This window comes from Sander lucioperca, chromosome 21, assembly GCF_008315115.2.
Source record: "Sander lucioperca isolate FBNREF2018 chromosome 21, SLUC_FBN_1.2, whole genome shotgun sequence".
NCBI lineage: Eukaryota > Metazoa > Chordata > Actinopteri > Perciformes > Percidae > Sander > Sander lucioperca.
The window spans coordinates 27,837,547-27,850,782 of record NC_050193.1 but is presented as its reverse complement, the minus strand read 5'-3'; the positions used below and the strand labels follow the sequence as shown (position 1 = coordinate 27,850,782).

Genomic DNA, 13,236 nt, shown 5'->3' with positions numbered 1-13,236 from the left:
TCCTATACCAGCAGGTTAAATTATCGTTGTGGATTCTGGCCAAACAAGTCCACAGAGGCCATGTCCAATTTTCCCCACACACAACTTTATCAGAAATGTCAACCCCAGCAACATAGTGGACAATTGTTAGTGTGTACATCTCCTCCCAGACATTACTGTTATCTTATCTGACCACGCCAGCCAGCTACCTGATGCTCCTAGCGAAAGCAGCTACCAGCGACCCATCTCTGTTTCTGTGAGGCGCTGGCGTTTATTGCCGAGGGCATGGAATCTGCAGCCAGCAGATACAGCCAATAAACATATCAGCCATCATTCCCTTGGACTCATTCTGGCGCTTTATTGTGAGACGGACCGTTAATGGTGTTGAAAGCATACAAGGCCATGTTAGGCAAGCTCTAATGGTCTGTTTATCCAGGCTCTGGTTTGAACAGCTAAATATCTACCCAAAATATCTTAAAAATAACACAAAGTGAGTGTGAGCCATGAATTTATGAATTACAAACGTCCTGTCCTTTTCAGGTCCTGTCCTGCGGTTCTCTGAGGGTTTGATAGCGCTGATGGGGTTTTGGTATCGAAGCTTTGACTGTAGGATTTGACTAAACTAGCTTTGCTGAAAGGTAGAGTCAGGTAGACACCAGCAATTTAAAAAGTTTTAAAAAACAGTGATCAATTAATTCTAAAGGACCCATGAAGTTCCACTGTTGACCAATAGCGAGCCATCTTGACAGAGTTGACCTTTGAGGGAATGGCGAGCCGGAGAGTCCAACATGGAAGAAGATATTGTAGCCGGTGTTGGGAGTAACGCGTCGTATTCCTTTTTACTGTTACGCAGTAATATAACGCATTTAAAAATAAAATGTCAGTAATATTATACCTGTTACCATGTCAGAAACGCGATTTACAACGCATTAAAAACAGTCTTGACCAGTCGAACGACGAACGCCGTGCTTAAGCTATGTTACTGGTTACTGGTTGCACGGCGTTCGTCGTTCGACTAGTCGTGACTGTTTTCCCAAGATGGCGCCCGCATGTATACGTGAACGCTACTGTCTTTCTAAACTATCTTTTTTTCTTCTTCTTTTTTTTTACAAGTATTTTTATTGTTTTAGAGAAGGTACAGTGTACAGTGCAACATTACATTGTCAGTTATAACAAGACATATTTCTATTAACCCCATCCCACCCACAACAAACCCTTGTGCCGAGGAAAGGACAGATAAAGAAACCAAAACAAAAAACACATTTCTTCTATTACTCATGATAGCAAATACTGTAATCATTGTGCTTTACAATTCTTAGCAGTTATTAAGAGGGTGTAGTAAGTGTAAGTCTTTCAAAGTAAGCCAGTAAAGGGTCCTAATTTTTGTAGAATTTTCTGGTTGATCCTCTAAGAAAGTACTTGATTTTTTCTATTTTTAGAAACATCATAATATCAGAAAGCCATGTGGAGGCTTTTGGTGGTGTAGAGGATTTCCATTCCATAAGTATTCTCCGTCGTGCTATTAAGGTTGCAAAGGCAACAACACTTTCCTTACTATTGGGCATTACAGAATCACCCCCTTGTACCCCAAACACGGCCAGCGTAGGGCTAGGATGTAGATCTAAATCAAAGGCTTCATTTAAGACCTCAAATATTGATGCCCAGAAGTCTCTCAACCTGGAAGATGACCAAAACATATGATGTAAATCTGCTCTGTCCTCTCTACATCTGTCACAGATGTCATCCATGTCAGAGTATATTTTGGCCAGCTTAACCTTACTATAGTGCATACGGTGAAGAACTTTAAACTGAATCAAATTCAAACGTGCACAAGAAGAGGTCCCATTCACCCAGCTTAGAGCCCTGTCCCATGCAGCATCTGATATATTCTTCTTCCCATTTTGCTTTGATAGGATCCATGGATATACTGTAGAGTGACATAATTAAATTGTAGGCCTATATGTTAGAGATTTGGCCTCTTAAGGTTAGAGGGGTCTGTAGTATATCCCCTAGGTCAGAGTGCTCAGGTAATTGAGGAAATGATGAGACGTGTTCGAATGAAATGACGAACCTGAAGATATCTGAAAAAACTGGACTTGGTGATGTGGAATTTACTGACCAAGTCAGTGCAACTGAGAAAGACGTTATTTATGAAAAAATCTTTACATGTAGTAAGGCCCATACTGTCCCACTGTTTGTAAGTGTCATCCATTTTAGCAGCCGGAAAAAGATGATTATTACAGACAGGACTGAGTATGGAAAGCTCAGAGAAATGGAACTAACTACTGGGCTGGAGGAGAAGTGTGATGGGGAGAGGGGAAGTTTTGATGTAATCAGTGCAGCAAGTGACGCCAGTTTACAAAACTTGGCCTCTATAAACTATCTTTTTAATAAACTGTCTGTACACTTACAAAGTTCTCTACCGTGGAAGTGTGGTGCTATTTTGAGCCTTGTTAGTGGTGTAGAAATAGCGATTTCTTTTTACTTTACCTGTGCCTCGACGACTAGCATTATAAGCTAATTAGCGGTTTGCGCTAACACTGGTCACATTCGATTAGCATGAAAACATATCCCAGAGAACGGTCGACTCGGTACACATGTGTTATTAACCCCTAGGTTCATTTTGTGCCGGATTTTTCATTTAACCTTTATTAAATCTGTCAGGTAATTATCTATAAACTATTAAGTATCCTTCATTAGAAAGTTGTACCAGAGGCCCTGCATTAAAAGAGGTTGTTGCTTGCACAGTCAACTTGGATTAATTCTCTGGATCCAATCATTGTGTGTAACGGTGGTACAAGTCGGCCTTACTGATGCAGGGGGCGATGGGAGAGCGGCTCTGCTGGTAGCCCTTGGCACAGCGGTTACAGGTGATTCCAGTCACTCCATCCTTGCAGGGGCATTGGCCTGTTGTCTGGTTACACGTCTTCCCTGCTGCTCCAACTGGATGGCAATCACACGCTACAAAAGGGACAACAAAAAAAAGAAGCACAAGGACGTCAAGCTTGATTGTACCCAAGTAAACAATTTGCAAAATGAAAACATGAGTGGTTTCAAAACCAGTGCCCTTACAAAACACATATCAGCTTTCAAATGGCTACAGTGTGTCTCCGCCCTGCCCTCTGCTGACTCTACATAACCCATACAATAAAAAGTCATCTGACACGAAAACCTAGTGAGAAATCATTCACATTAGAGCATGCTGTGTTTTTCCTTCCAGACCACCACAGATGGGGAACTGGGCCCTGCACCAGCATAAAACCTCAATCAAATTACACCACTTGCCTCCACCCATAATGACGATGGGATTTTCATTAGGTCTGCTCTGGAAGGCACGCAGGACAGTAAATAACTTGATTAATTATAGTATTTCACCCTCACCGCACTGTGTCGGCCTACTGTGCGTAACGCAAAATGCACGTGTTGTGCGTCTGCAAACGGGCGAATGTGTGTCTTTGAGCTTCTTGAGAGCCGGCTTTGTGTCCTCGGCAACGTTGTGATCAGACAGACTGTGTGCTCTTCAGATTGAGTTTCCAATGTAAAGCTTTTTGGCAAAGAGTTCCTTGCAAATACTGCCTGAATAATGTTTCCCATTAATGGACAAGTGGAACGCACTTCAAAGTCTGTTTAAGCTGTTAGTTGGGAGGATGGCACGTTTAAATGTGAGAAATTTGTCCTGTGTGTGTGTGTGTGTGTGTGTGTGTGTGTGTGTGTGTGTGTCTGTGTGTGTGTGTGTGTGTGTGTGTGTGTGTGTGTGTGTGTGTGTGTCTGTGTGTGTGTGTGTGTGTGTGTGTGTGTGGTGTGTGTGTGTGTGTGTGTGTGTGTGTGTGTGTGTGTGTCTGTGTGTGTGTGTGTGTGTGTGTGTGTGTGTGTGTGTGTGTGTGTGTGTGTGTGTGTGTGTGTGTGTGCGCTCTGCCAAGCGTTTACCATAAAGCCAGTGTTTGAAGTGGAAGCCCAGCCTCCCTATTAGCCCTGCATGTGTTATATGTACCAGCAGAGTTATTTGAAATGTGCTTGAAGTGGTCCAGTAGAGGTTGGAGTTGCTTTTAGTTGGAATTTATGGAGCTTCATGAACATAACGAGATGCTTATTAAGTCTGTTTTTTAAAAGGTCTAAACTTCTTTGTTTTTCTTCTACTCAACATGTATCGTGAAAGTGTCTTCCGAGTGTATTTGTTGAAAGTAAAATGGTCAACTCTTCATGGATCCAGTTCGTTTCCTCTGAGAATTCAACACGAGTATGTCCCTTACATAGAAAAAGAGGGAGGGCTGTTAAATGGAAACTACAAATGCAATAAAATAATCATCACATTACAATGTAGTTCCTAGGGGTGGGGGAAAAAAATCGATACAGCATAGTATCACGATATTTTCCGTGGCAATATACCGTGTCGCCGATGCCAAGCATCGAATCTATTATGATATATGTGTTGGTCGGTTTATCTGCTTGACATTCCCATTTTGCAGCAATAAAACTGAAGTGAGATGAACAAACAGAAATGTATCTTTTTAGATGAAACAGATGTTGACAAAGTTTCCTTTTGGGGGACATCATTTGAAGTTGGAAAAAAGGTAATAAATTGCAATATATCGCAGAATATTGCAATATGTTTAAAATCGCAATAATATCGTATTGTGACACAAGTATTGTGATGATATCGTATCGTAAGGCCTCTGGTGATTCCCACCCATAGTAGTTCCCAATCTTTTCGGTCTGGGGTACCCCAATGCCCTGTCAGATTAACTTATGTACCCCTTCATCGATTCACAACTATGTTCCAAATGAAAAACTAAACAATATCCACTTTTATATAAAGAAAAGTCCGTTATATGAAAGTGGATATGGTTAAGTTTTTCATACAATTTCATGCAAAACTGTCAGCATTTTATTTTTAGGGCATTTTAGGCCTTTATTTGACAGGACAGCTGAAGACATGAAAGGGGAGAGAGAGGGGGGAATGACATACAGCAAAGGGCCACAGGTTGGAGTCGAACCCGGGCCCACTGCGTCGAGGAGTAAACCTCTATATGTGGGTGCCCGTTCTACCAACTGAGCTATCTGGGCGCTCCAAAACTGTCAATATTAAGGGTTGGTTTGGTCAGCAATCGTACTACTACTAGCCTACCAGGCTGCTACTACTTGGAGCTTGAGTATTTGACCATTTGTCCACTAACGTTAGTTTTAGTTTACCATTTGAACTGTTCAGTCATTACTTTTACCTGCCTTGTTCAAACTTCTGTGCTTGCTTGCTAACTAGTTGTCACATACTCTCACATACTCTGACTTGTTAATATGTGGCTAGTCTTTTAATATTGCCCTCAACAGTTATGTCTTGTCTTATCGTTGCTCTCTATAATCTGTTGTTTTATCTTGTAACCCGTTCGGCTTTGTGCTTTGTTTTGTTGCTAATCTTTTTGCTGTTGTGCTGTCTTGTTTTGGGCTAAGTTCTGCTCTGCTTTTATTGTCTTTCTTGCTTGTTTATTTGTATTTTTAAAAGCCTTTTTTATATATATTTATATATATAGAGGCCAGAGGACTACAGATGAAAAAAAAGCCTTTAGGCTAATTCTGGCATTTTTAACCCATGTATAACCTTGCGTTTTATTAATTTGCACTGTCCCCTTCTTAAATAAGCAGAATTGAATTAAGCAAATCATAATTTCTTCTCTTTTTTTCAAATTAGTTGAGCTACTCTACAATCTTTGCACGTACCCCCTGGCAACAGTACAAGTACCCTCTGGGGTACCCCTTGTAGGGAATCACTGACATAACACAGCTTATAATAAAAATGAACAATTACATCATGGGGAGATTTTAGTCAGTCTAACTGTTTCTACCAACAAGGTTTTCTTTTGGCTGCTAAAACGTGTCAAACTAGTCCTTTAAGAGACAGTGTTTGATGTACTCTACATTAAATGTGAAAGGCTGAATAATGTTTATAATGCAATAAAATATCAGAATGCTACTTTGTCATTTGTTTTGTAATGACAGGTAGAATCTCAAAAGTCCCCTAATGTAAAACCACAGCCTCACTGCCTTCGCAGGAGGTGCTTCAAACTGGACAGATTAATTCATTTCAACCCGCAATGGGGGGGGGCCTGTGGAGCTGAATGGTTGCTGAGAGGGTTCGGAGGAGTGAACCATGGACCAGCTTCATCTCTGTGGACTCCTAGTTAAAGGCTTAGACTGCCTAATGTACAAGGGGATGGGGGGGAAAAAACTGTTAGGGGCGGGGGGTTCTCCAAGAGCTGTGTTTACACTGCGCTTGATGAGGGGTGAAGTTGTTAATCTGGGAAATAAAGCATGAGGCATTCCACGCTGCCACTGGAGATGTAGGCGCTGCATAGTGCACTAAACCTTCAACTATTAAGGAAATCGTTTTGAGACGTTTTGAGTATTGGCGAGAGAGAGAGAAAAGGGGGGGGGTTAAGGAATGGAGAATGAAAGCAGACTTCCTCCTGGCTGTGTTGGCGCAGTGCTGTATTTCCTGTCCAACAACAGCAGAATGGGATGGTTGGCTGATTTGAACAATAAATATAGTGGTTTCTAACTGATGTCACATTGCCCTGTTTTTGTCACCTGAGGAGAAAGGCAGCAATCAGGCTGTTTAGGTTTGATCCCAGAGCACCGAGCTGGGTATATGAAGAGATGGGGAGAGGGGCTTGGAGTGTTCAGGTTACTGATCCAGCTGTTTGGAAAGACTATACAAAGATCTATGGATGTTTCCACATCATTAGGCAAAGTGAGAAACTCTGTTACGCTGACCTGCTCCCAGCTCCATCCCCTTGACTAACTACTCCTCAAATATAGCTTGTGAAAATGTTTAGGCTGGCTGAGTGAAACAACGCTGCAAAGAACCATTTGTCATTTTTTTGCTCAGTACAAACGATCTATCAAACTTGTGTTCACATGCAGTAAATTGACCACAGCGCTCTGTTTGAGCGCGACCTCTGATATTAAATACCCAACTCTGAAAATGCTTTTTGTAGGGCCAGTTACTCGTGCCTTTTCCTTCATTTGATGCAAGCTGAATGAGTCAGATTAAATTAAAAGGGGAGGACTTATGCGGCATGCAGTAGGAAATATCATGTTGCTGTTCCTGTGTTTAAATAGCCAGTGGTACACCAAGGATATGGGCACCGGAGGATAGGCATCCTGAGGCCCTGTCACCAGCCAATCATAGCTCAGCGGTGCATGTTGCTCAAGAGAGCAATATATGTGCATCTGTTTAACACACACTAATTTGTCATTAGTGTGTGGTAAGAAATTAGGATGTAAATGTACAATGGGATTCAATATTGTTTAAAAGCGGCCACTGCCAAGAAGTTAGGAACTTTTAACAAGTTTTTTTCCTCACAGACTATAAACAGACTTTTCGTCCAAAAACAGCATCTCACATAAACGTCAATGTTTGTAGGCAAACATGCTGTCACATAGTCAGTAGTCTGGATCAACGGAAGTACATTTCCAGGATAAAGCCAGATGTCAGGCTTTGCCCCTCACCTTCCACTCTCTGTGTGTTGCCGTTCTCAAAATCCCATCGCTAAGGGAAACGACAACAAACTTTGAGCTAGCGAGCTACACGCTGAAAATGTCAAGTTAAAAAAAAAAGAATTTGGAACGTGCAACAAGGCAGGCCTGCTTGGTTCTTTCAGGGAATGATTGTAAAAATTTACAAAGAATATGTTTAGGGCAATTACTCTCTTACTGGGACGTTCTGGGACTGATTGGTGGGATTGCTGTGGACGAAGTACACACAGAGATACACTGGTAAGAGCAAACGTATCCAGCTAATTTAAATAGTTCACGTTACTGTATTGTGTCAACAGTATTGTATGTGGCATTTTCTTTTGCGGGGTGCAAATGTTCCACCGTCAAAAAGAGCCGCTTAGCGCCGCCCAAGACGATTGTGATTGGTTTAAAGTAGGGGTCGACCAGTTATCGACCTGGCTGATTATTGGGGCCAATATTTGGCAATTAGCAGATTATCTGTATCGGTGTTTTAATTTACAGATAACCGATAAAGTTAATTAATTAAAAAGTGTACAACTTTGGCTCCGCTGCAGCTCTGTAAGCAGTCTGCAACACCTGCAAACAAACTGTTAGCATGTTCAAACTTTAGGAAGCTATTTTATTCTTTATTTTTTTTATTTTGTTTGACTGTATTATGTTTAAAGTTTCAGTTGTATTAAATAATTGCTTAAAGCATTTAAACAATCTTCCAAAATGTTAATTTTGACTAAAAGATTTTCATTTTTACTGTAAGTGCATATCGGTATTGGCCCTGAAAAACCAGTATCGGTCGACCCCTAGTTTAAAGAAATGCAAACAACCCAGAGCGTTTTTTTCTCCTAACCCAGAATGTATCTGTGGTGTAGTCAGTCCTTTCTCCACAGCTATGGAGATAGTTCTGGGAATGCATGACTACATAGTCAGAGACAGGCATATGCACTTGTATTTTGTGCATTTATGGGATATTTTGCCGGTGAGTGTATAGGCAGAGTAACTGAGTGACAGCAGTTTGTTTGCTCAGGGCCTCGGAGCCTGCCTCTACTCCCTGAGGTGCTGCGAGACAGAAGGAGCCCAGCTTTTGTCTCCCCACACGTTAATCCCCGGCCGCTTGGTCTCAAGCTTGACGTATGTGCTCACACCTGCGTGTGTGTTGTTTTTTTGAGCCTATGCAATGGGTTGCAAGTATGAATAGGGGAGAGGGGCGATTAGTGAGTTGTTTCCACTGCTCTGTTCAGTGGATCTGCTCACACCTCTGTTCTGTTTGTTATGTTTGTCTCGTCAGGGATCCACAGAGGACCCTAAATAGCTTGGGAGCTGCATGGGTCAGTTTACTGACACCAAGACAGGTGAGCGCTTTTCTCCACAACTTTTTAAAGAATTCCATTAATACCTGAAGTGTGAAACAGACAGCGGTGGAAGAAGTACACAGATCCTAAAAGTTAAAGTCCTGCTTTCAAAATCCTACTTATGTGAAAGTACACGTATTATCAGCAAGATGTAGTTCATTTATCAAAAGTATTGTTTTACAGAAAAAGTAGTAGATTGTTAACACTGCAATGCACTGATGTTTAAGCAGCATTTAGCTGATCCTGCCCTGCCTGCAACGCATTCTCATAAACAGGTTTGTATGACATCGTACAAAAACATATGCACAACAATTCGTGTATGTAAACAAATATCAAATGTAAAAAGAAAGTACGGCAACCGCCAACCGGCCACGTGACAACCGTCAAGTTTAGCGGTCGTTACAGTTAAGTTTAGCTGAGAAAAGGTGACTGTGAGCCAGGTACAGAGCAACATGAGGTTACAGACGTTGTAGAGGCCGTTGCAGTTAAGTTTAGACGACAAAAGGTGACTGTCATGCGGCGACAACAGTTACGTTTAGGCAGCAAAGCGACTAAGATTAGAAAAAAGATTGTGGTTTGGGTTAAAACACCGTTTCCCTTAAGTAGTACTTCCAGAACACGAACACCCATTTCCCGGGTGAAAGTCTTGTGTCTTTGAGAGTGGTCTAGACCTACTCTATCTGTAAAGTCTCCTGAGATAAGTCAGTTATGATTTGACACTGTAAATAAAATTGAATTGAATTTCCTGTTACCTTTGCAAGCCCTGCGGTGAGAGATGGACTTGGTCATGTCCCTGTAGTAACCCTCCTTGCAGTAATGGCAATGGCGTCCCGCCGTGTTGTGACGACAGTTGAGACAGACACCGCCACTTCTCCGGCCTGACAGCTTGTACAGCTCCATGTTGAAACGACAGCGGCGGGCATGCAGGTTACAGTGGCATGCTGGGTAGACAGAGAGAAAGAGAGAGAGAGAGAGAGAGAGAGAGAGAGAGAGAGAGAGAGAGAGACGCTGAGAAACTCTACCATAACATTTTGCAGATCAGCATAATGCTTTTAAATGAAATAATATGTTCAGTACTCAATCCCATGTGGCAGTATTTTGAAACAACGTAGCTCCATTTTCATGTTTTCACTCCAGTTGCATGGTAACATAGTCCCCTGTCAGTTGAGAAACTCCAAACTCTTAGACTCATGAAACCAAATGCAGTGTCATCAAGCTGCAAAACACGTTTGTTTTTCTTAGCTCCTGAAAAGCTGACATTTTGGAAATATGTGTGTATATATATATATATATATATATATATATATATATGCTTGTTATCTGACAGCGATGAACTCAACACACAATGACCAATTCCAATTTGCAATTGTGGTGCAGAGCCAAACGCAGATCCTGAGAAAAAGCAATTGAAAGACATCACAAAGTCTCAATCTCCTGGTTTGAGTTTGTAATTTTTAGACAACAGGTTATTGAAACAGATGGAGTGGCTTGGCCTGCTTTGGTCTGGCTTGAGAATAATGGAGCCTCTAAAAGAAACGTCCTGGTTCAGGCTCTCGTTCGCTTGGCCACCTGCTTGTGAATTTAACCTCTGAACTCTGGTGATTTCAGGCAGGAAAACTTTCTTCCGCTCTCCTACACATCTGAAAGACTGCAGATTTATTGTCATTGCTATTTTCACTCGTTAATATTGACCCCAAAGTTCATATTCCTCACACACTGCAACGTGAGGAACGCACTGCAACGATTTAAGACCTCTCTTATGGAACCTAAATTAATAAATGAATTGTGCAAAATATATTACTGAACCAACAACTTTCGAAAAAAAAGAAAAAAATACTAACGCTAATGTCATTACTATATTATTTCAACATTTCTATTTTTAAAATTATAGTTTTATTGGAGTTCACTTTCATGTCATTTTGTACTGTTTTTATTTATTGTCACTTTTTGTGACAGTGATGTTGTCACCAGTCCTCTCACCTCTCAGTCCCCTCTTAAACTAGCAAGCTCAACGACTGCTATCAAGTTTAGCCAGTTAGCTCCCGTTAGCTAGAGCAACAATAATGTCAAAGTAATTATGAATAAACTACAAACTGCTGAAATTGAACACAATAGGCTACACAGACAGTAAATACACCTCTCTCTTTATTTAGCTTACCCACCTAGCCGACTAACTAACTATGCTAGGTTGTTCTTATGGGGTCATCCCTATGTTTCCCGGGTCCTATGTTCTCCGCTCGGGGAACATAGGACCATTTTTTTTAAAAAAGGTCCTATGTTCCCCGTTCTTCCCAAAAAGGGTCCTATGTTCCCCTGTAGCAATACATACTGGGGAGCATAGGACCCTTTTTAGAAAAAAGGTCCTATGTTCCCCGTTTTTCCCAAAAAGGGTCCTATGTTCCCCGAGCGGGTTAGGGTTAGGTTAGGGTTAACCCTACATAGGCCTAGTTGCCATGGAATTTGGCAGTAATGGTGGAAAAAGTAACAGACCGGGGAACATAGGACCCTTTTTTTTGAAAAAGGGTCCTATGTTCCCTGTTTTTCCCAAAAAGGGTCCTATGTTCCCCAAGCGGGTTAGGGTTAGGTTAGGGTTAACCCTACATAGGCCTAGTTGCCATGGAATTTGGCAGTAATGGTGGAAAAAGTAACAGACCGGGGAACATAAAAAGACACGTGGTCATTTTGTTCTTCACAGTTTCTTTTAGAAACATCTTTACAACCAAAAAGGCTGCCGAGGTAACTAACAAATTAACCAGCTAACGTTAGCTGCTGCCGTTATTACTGTCTCTTCACTTTGATGCAAAGTAATAAACAAAGCTCACATGAAACCTGCATGTGCCGCCTTGATAAGCTAAGTAATTAAAGATGTTAGTTTTTATGTCTGTGTACTGTGTATATTTACAGCAGCAGCCTTCAGTTGGTTAATTCAGAATGACTTGACTTACTTAATGACTTTGTTGTTGCTCTGGAGCAGCTAACTGGCTAAATCTGGTAGCAGTTCTTGACCTTGCTATTTTCAGCCAGCTCTGTGTCGCTCCACACTCACCCGCCGGCAAAAGTCCACCGGATGACACATCGGGGACCCGTTTACCGTCATCCGGCTGACTTTTGCCGGCGGGTGAGCTTGGAGCTGATACCCACACTGCAGTGACACAGAGCCTGTTGAAAATCGGCAACGTTTCACTTTAAGGGAAGAGAGGGAGAGGTTGGTGACAACACCAATGTCATGAAAAATGTCATTATGAAATTAAAAGTGTCGTGAAAAAACGTGATAAAAGTTGGGGTTTAATAAAATGCCATTTTGAAATAAATATTTATTAGAAAATAAAAATGAATTCCAATAAAAATTATAACGAAAGTGAGAATGATGAAATAACATTTCTGTCATCCTCGTGTTAGTGATATTTTACCTTTTAGGTCACTTTTTTTTTTTTTCTTTTTTAAGCTGAATCAGGCACAGACCAATCATATGAGCAGCCCTCACAGTCCCTCACACTTCGGTAATCTCTCCATCGATGCGGCCGTCTTAATGTTATTACATAGAGATGCTGGTGATAAGACTGTCACATATGCTCCACGTTCATCAGTGGTCTGAATCACGTACAAACCAACTCACACCTGCCAAAAGGGACCAGAGCTGGCAGGTGGTTGGGATTCAAACACTCCTTTTGAATGGGGGGCCCAGACATGCACACGCACGCACGCACGCACGCACGCACGCACACACACACACACACACACACACACACACACACACACACACACACACACACACACACACACACACACACACAAACACGCACACACACACACACACACACACACACACGTTTGGCAGCTGTCACAAGCTTATCTCCCACATTACCCTCCCCAGGGCCGATCCAACACACACTACACCAAGCTTTGAAGAACTCACACTCACACACACACACACACACACACACACACACACACACACACACACACACACACACACACACACACACACACACCCACATATACACACACCCTCCTCCCCTTCCCTTTCCCTCTTACTCTTTACCGCTTTCTTATCCCAGATGTTATCTCCACTTAAGGGAAGTGTTAGGGAAAATACAACGGGGCTTTTTTCATGAATAGGAAATGGAATGCTCTTAGGTTTCCGTGCTGAAGAAAGAGATGCTGGTACTGTACTTTCATCTTACTCTAATATTCAGAGACAGATGTGTTTATTGTGTTTATCAAAGACCACAATTACTTCTTTTTTTTTTACAGTCAGAGACAAAAAAAACTAAGCGGGCTACACATCATAATTTATCTTTTTCTTGTGTTTCAATCGAGCATAAGCAAATAGAAATAGAAGTCTGTGATTCTCCGGTAAATATTTCAATCTGAATCTGTTTCTTTGGAGACTTTCTCA

At 41.7% G+C, this 13,236-nt stretch overlaps 1 protein-coding gene across 2 annotated transcripts in view; it reads right to left on the bottom strand.

The window, feature by feature from the left end:
• The window catches only part of ntn1b (netrin 1b), a 58,954-nt gene that overhangs the window by 12,973 nt on the left and 32,745 nt on the right, over positions 1–13,236 (bottom strand). For both annotated transcript variants that reach the window (XM_035996687.1, XM_031320987.2), the window contains exons 3-4: positions 9,590–9,778; positions 2,791–2,940 (exon numbers count right to left, since the gene is read on the bottom strand). In XM_035996687.1, coding sequence (XP_035852580.1) covers positions 2,791–2,940; positions 9,590–9,778 — 339 coding nt within the window. The remainder of the gene's footprint in view (positions 1–2,790; positions 2,941–9,589; positions 9,779–13,236) is intronic.